Below are 6000 nucleotides of genomic sequence, written 5' to 3' on the forward strand. Positions count from 1 at the left end.
ATGAATTTAAGATGTGCGATCTGTAAAAGAGGTTAACGTAACAACCAGTCTGGGGAGCGACCAAGACCACTAAACGAACTCCCATGGGGCAGTGGAACAAAAACTAGTCTGCTCACTTTGGGCTTCAAAACCACCGATGACTTATTAATGATTTAGCAAATGAGAGATATCATGAATTATTAAACACTAACTGTAAAAACTGGCTGCAATCAAATTATGGCGTCTGATCCCAATCTGGGTTACTGTTACTGCTTCAAAATCATGAAACGAAAGTAAGAAAAAACTCTGAAAAACCCTGAAAAGTGTCATGACTTCATGATTTCACCCAGCAATATTAATATGATACATGTGAAAGAGAAAGTTACTGCTCTTTCCTGGATATTCACAGTGACTGCCCTTCATGGTTTATTCCCTCACCTATGAATACATAATTTGTTGTATTCCTGGTGTGTGTGTGTGTGTGTGTGTGTGTGTGTGTGTGTGTCTAGTTTGTGACATGTGCATTCTTACCGGTGTTGATGATGTACTGTATGGCATCTGGACCCAGTGTGTCGTAGAGGGGGACGACCACCATGGAGTAGGTGTAGCAGGCCAGCTCCGAGATGATCCACTGGAATCACACACAGGTCAGAGGTCAGAGGTCAGGGGTCAGGGGTCAAAGGCCAGGGAAGATTATGTTTTTTTTAGCCATGCTTGTACTGTAATATACTGTTTTAAGCATATACTTTTCATATTTATACATTCACAATTTTCATGTCTCTTTGATGTTTTTTTAATCATGTTTTTGCACTTTGAGGTGCATTTGTGCACTACAAATACATTTGACTCTGACTTGTCAAAAGAGAAAAACTAATCTGTGAAGTGTGTGGGTGTTTACATAATATGTATGTATGTGTGTGTGTGTGTGTGTGTGTGTGTGTGTGTATACAAGTGGCCTGTATTGAGTAGTGAGAACACCGGTAAAACGGTTTGGCTTGGCTGTGTGTGTGTGTGTGTGTACAAGTGTGAGGCAGTGAAATGAGAGAGAGAGAGAGCGAGAGAGAGAGAGAGAGAGAGAGTGAGAGAGAGAGAGAGAGAGAGAGAGAGAGAGAAACAGTAGAACTCTGTGCTCAGTATGTGATGTCATGCCATAATCTAAGAAACACATCAACTCTGTAAACTCTTCTTTCACTTTGCTTTTTTGTAATCATCACTGTTATTGTTGTCACTGTCCAGAAATATTCTATGTGATGAATCTATATATTTAATATGCAGTTTATTTCATTTTATTTTACTTTATTTCTATCTCATTTATGTTTGAATCTATGCTTTGGCAACATGTGCACATGTACGTCATGCCAATAAAGCTCCTTGAATTGAATTGAGAGAGAGAGAGGGAGAGAGAGAGAGAGAGAGAGAGAGACAGAGAGACAGAAAGACAGACAAAGAGAGAGAGAGACTGTCACCTCTGGCCTGTTCTGTGCGAACACCCCTATGAACTGGTTGGGGTTTGGCTGGCAGCCCTGGTGCAGCAGGCCCGACCCCAGATGCTCGGCCCGGGCCGTGACCTGCAGAACAGGGAGTGTGATAACAGCTGAGTGGACAAAACAAATACCGACCTACTCTTCCATTAGGAGAGATTATAAATACCTGTAATATTAAAAACTCTCTGTATTAAAAAAACACACATATTTCACTTCCCGGTGCTTTTGTATTTAGTGGAAAACTGGAATGCTTCTTGGCTCCTAATGATAAAGATCGTGGGGTTTAGTGCTTATCTCTCTCACCTTTATTCTATTTGGATAGTCATAATTAACAGATTTTTGTAATGCCTTCGATCTCTCTCTTCTAACTCTTTGCTATTTTTCTATCTATATATTTTTTTTCCCAGTTTCTCCCATTCAGTCCAGGATTCAACCCAGCGATCCTCTGGTCACAAGCCTGCATCTCTCTCTCATCTTTACATTCCCACTGCCTGATGTAACAGTTTCTGTGTACACTAGTTTGCATGTATGGTTGTTAAAACAGAAAAAACACTGGAATAAATGCAGTGTATGATCAAAATATATGAAAACAGCAACATAGTGAATGTTAGTGTTGGTCATGTACTAGCATGGGGTTTGTTTCCTAGCATGGTTTAGACAGAACACGCAATGAAAGTCAAAGGTCATCTGCACATTTTGGAAGCACCCACGGTTTTCATCCCTGCAGATATGCTTGGCATTCTATTATGTAAATTTCCAAATCGCGATTGTTTCTCAAGTTACCTTGCTCGCGGAAGACAGAGGTAACAGAGAAAATACATTCCTGTTACTGTGATTACACTGCGAACTAACAGATTATGTAACGAGTTTCACGTGTTCAGCTGAAGCACTGCCTATTAGTTCTCAAATTTAGAATATATTATGTAATGTTTGAAATATGGAAGAAAACAGCTTCTCCCAGATTGAGGCTACAGACATGTCCAGACTTATCTGGCTTCCCTGGGAATTTGGAGAGAATAAATAAAAAACTTTCCACGCTCCATTCTCCACCAAAATAACATGATGTCATTGATAAAAGTTTGTGCAATTCAGCTTTCCTGTCGGCCGCAGCTGTAGATTCCAACGGCAGCCGTCTAAATAAAGCCCCCCTATCATTTTCCAAAACATGAGGTTATCTCCAGTGTTTAGAGATTTGCACGAACATGAAGGTCCAAACAGCTTCAAAGCATGTTTGAAACTTCAGCTGCTGTAGCGTCTGTCTGCAGCGATTACTTCAATACATTTCAGAAAGTTGCTTGTGTCTCGCTGGAAGAAACAGAAACAAAGCCCCAAGTGGGATATAATCTGATTCCAGGCTTGGTTACTCATAACAGAGGAGGCCTTCTTTGTGTACACAAGTTCGTTGATTTTCTCAGAACAGAGAAATGTTGACTGATGATGACCATTGTTTCAGTGTTTCAGTTTCAGTAGTAGAGGCTAGGGCGAAAGATGAAATGCTTTCCTGTGTCAGAGTAACCTACATTTGGAAAAAAAATGATCTTATCTGTGTACCACGATTGCACAAATTTTGTTATTGGAAAGTCAGTATTTCTAAAACATGGAACACTTTATCCCCAAAATATAACTATTTGGTGAGCAAAGACCCTTAGATGACTTAAATGTTGCTTTACTTTCATTCCCACAACCATTTTGTAAGAATAGTCTGTGTCAGTTTTTTTCAAATGCTGGATATTTCTTCTTGGAGTTATGTTCTCTGAGGTCAGACTGTGTTTGTGTCGGTCTGTGTTGTCGTTACTGCATCGTGTCTTCTCGACTGCACTAACCTCTTTGTAGGACATCCATTTGTAAGGCTGGTTGGGGAGCCGAGAGCCCAGGCAAGGACCGTCACCTGGTGAACGCACATTGAGACAGTGGGAGTCAGTGTCACAGCACTTACATGACGCAGCCTAAAACATTTTCCAGGTGGTAAAACCTTTAAACCTTAAAATGTAGGACCAACACATTGTAGGACGACACATGTGCCAGCTCGCGAATCTTTAAGGTGAGATTGCGAACAGAACTGGGTCATAATTTGCATAATAATTATAAGCAATTGTTATAGTCTTCTTGTAGTACCAGGTGGGTGGGGTTTGCGATGAGTGCTAGAAAGTTTAGGCTGTTCAAAAGTCAGTTTAGCTTATTTACTTTTCTGTGACTGGCAAATCATCTGACACTATCTGAATTGTCCTGATGTGGTAAACTCACACCCATTCGGTGTTACAAGTAGGTTAAAACAAGCACACACAACTATTCGAAAATGGCTTAATTCAAAATCACTATGCCACATCCTTCTGGGAGAAGTTTTTCCTATTTGTTCCTACTCGTTGATCATTATTTCACATATGTAGAGGAAAATATCCTCTATTTCGTACGCAAAAAGTCTCAAAATGTCTCCTAACTTCAACATTAACCCCTAATGGGCTTTACTTCAATGCCAGCAGTCGTTTTGTAAGATAGATTAGTAGATGTCAGGTTTTTTTCAACTCTTCGTACTGTGTAACGAAGGTCTAATTATACAAAATCAGGTTATAAACTAATTGAGCCATTTCTGGAGCTGCAGCTGGAGAACAGGTACGGCTGGAGGCCCATTAGGTACGAATGTCTCTGCATTGTGAGTCAGACACTTAGTCACTTTTAAACAGCCTGACTGTGAGCCTCACTCGTTACCGGTAGCAACGTGGGCCATCACCATGGCAACCGGAAGACTCATTTTTACCTCAGGCCACAGAAATACCATTGGAGGTTTTATGGTCGGACCGCACCGCTGTCTGGATGTGTGACTATCTCCATCTGTCTAAACACTGGATTACATGTGTGTTTGTAACCTTGGGCAGGAGAAAAACTTATGTGTGTGTGTGTGTGTGTCAGGGCTGTAGTCGAGACTGCCTTGGTCGAGTCCAAGTCCAGATCGAGTCACTGGTGAATCAAGTCCGATTCAAGACCAAGACCGAGGGGGGTCGAGACCGAGTCGAGACCAAGACCGCAAAACTACAAGTCCAATTCAAAACCAATACCATAGCAATGTGTTATCCAAGGCTACCACTGTATTTATTGACTAAAATAGAAGGGAGGTTTTTCAAAGACATTTCAACAAAATTAGCATGTTTTGAGGACAAAATTAATTGTAGGCAGCTTGTTTATGTTCATAACATACAGTAGTTGCACCTTTACTTAACTAGAAGTGGATTAATCTATTTCACGAAGGAAAAGAGACAGAGAAAGACAGAGCGAGAGCAGGAGTAACGTTACATATGGACATGGTGAGAGTTTTTTTTTTTTTTTTTATCAAAACGAAGTCATTGGTTGGGTAGTTGGCATATCACCAATCAGCAGTCACTAAACCTTTCGGTGGGCGCATAACCTTATCAAATGTGAAAATTGTATCATTCGCTGCTGGTCACTTTCTTAGAAGAGATTATAATTATAAAAACAATAATATTACCGTATGTTAATTCATCCGAGACCGATTCAAGACCGAGTCATATTAACTACGAGTCCGAGATGAGACCGAGACCAGACTCGAGTACTACAGCCCTGGTGTGTGTGTGTGTGTGTGTGTGTGTTCTTGTACTTCTATCCTTGTGAGAACCAGTTTGAGTTTTACACCTTCAGAGTTAGGACAGAGGTTAGAATTAGGATTGGGTTTAGGTTAGCGTGTGTTCGAGTGTGTGTGCACAGTATATGCGTGAGTGTGTGAACTTGTGTGTGTGTGTGTGTGTGTGTGTGTGTGTGTGTGTACTGTATATCATTACACTGCACATCCTACCCACCAGCTATGTGGAGGCCTCTCTGGAAGACCTCGTACATGGTCCTGGCGTCGTCATGGTAATGAGTGAGCAGCTTGGAGCTGTCACCCATCATGGACCGACGACCCCCATCCTCATGCTATCAGAGAGAGAGAGAGAGAGAGACAGACAGAGACAGAGAAAGAGAGAGAGAGAGAGAGAACGAGAGAGGGAGAAAGACAGAGAGAGACAGAGAGAGATTTATTTCCATTTGCTCACATTTTCAGCATTTTTTGTCAGACACAGAAAGGCAGAAAGTGGGAGACAGAGATGGACAGAGAAGAAAGACAGAGAGAAAAAGAAAGACAGAGAAGGAGAGACATAGAAAGAGGGAGAGAGATAGCGAAAGAAATAGGGGGAGAGAGATTTTTCTACATTTACGTTTTCAGCATTTAGCAGATGCTGTGTAGCTGGGAAATCCCTACTACTGTTACTCATAACAAAACTCCTTTTACGCAAGTTTTTTTTTTTGTTTTTTTTACACCATAGGAATGATAGTATCACAATGTGCAAAAAGCCAAGATCAAATCCTTCTCCATCATAAAGACAGGGTTTAATAGACACCGGAGCCTGGGGCAGAGTGAGAGGAAATTGTTTTCCTTGTTCTACAAATGATAATCCATCTTTTCCTGTCAGGTCACGTGTCTAAATGTAAGAAGATACCTGAGATACTGAGTTGAACTGAGCTTTTTTTGTGCTCCTGTATAGCTACA

General features: G+C 41.1%; 1 protein-coding gene across 4 annotated transcripts in view; it reads right to left on the reverse strand.

Annotated features, from left to right (window-relative positions):
- acsl6 (acyl-CoA synthetase long chain family member 6) overlaps nt 1–6000 on the reverse strand; it is a 29586-nt gene that overhangs the window by 21784 nt on the left and 1802 nt on the right. For 2 of the 4 annotated variants that reach the window (XM_071541539.1, XM_071541536.1), the window contains exons 2-5: nt 5273–5381; nt 3287–3351; nt 1446–1547; nt 511–610 (exon numbers count right to left, since the gene is read on the reverse strand). In XM_071541539.1, the coding sequence (XP_071397640.1) occupies nt 511–610; nt 1446–1547; nt 3287–3351; nt 5273–5381 (376 nt within the window). Of the gene's footprint in view, nt 1–510; nt 611–1445; nt 1548–3286; nt 3352–5272; nt 5388–6000 lie in introns of all 4 variants that reach the window. The other 2 variants (XM_071541538.1, XM_071541537.1) reach the window with 2 other exon arrangements.

The sequence above is a fragment of the Centroberyx affinis genome, unplaced genomic scaffold (genome assembly GCF_046629955.1).
Source record: "Centroberyx affinis isolate AG114_WGS23_722 - 3 ecotype Tasmania unplaced genomic scaffold, CSIRO-AGI_Caff_v1 ptg003896l_1, whole genome shotgun sequence".
NCBI classification, from domain to species: domain Eukaryota; kingdom Metazoa; phylum Chordata; class Actinopteri; order Beryciformes; family Berycidae; genus Centroberyx; species Centroberyx affinis.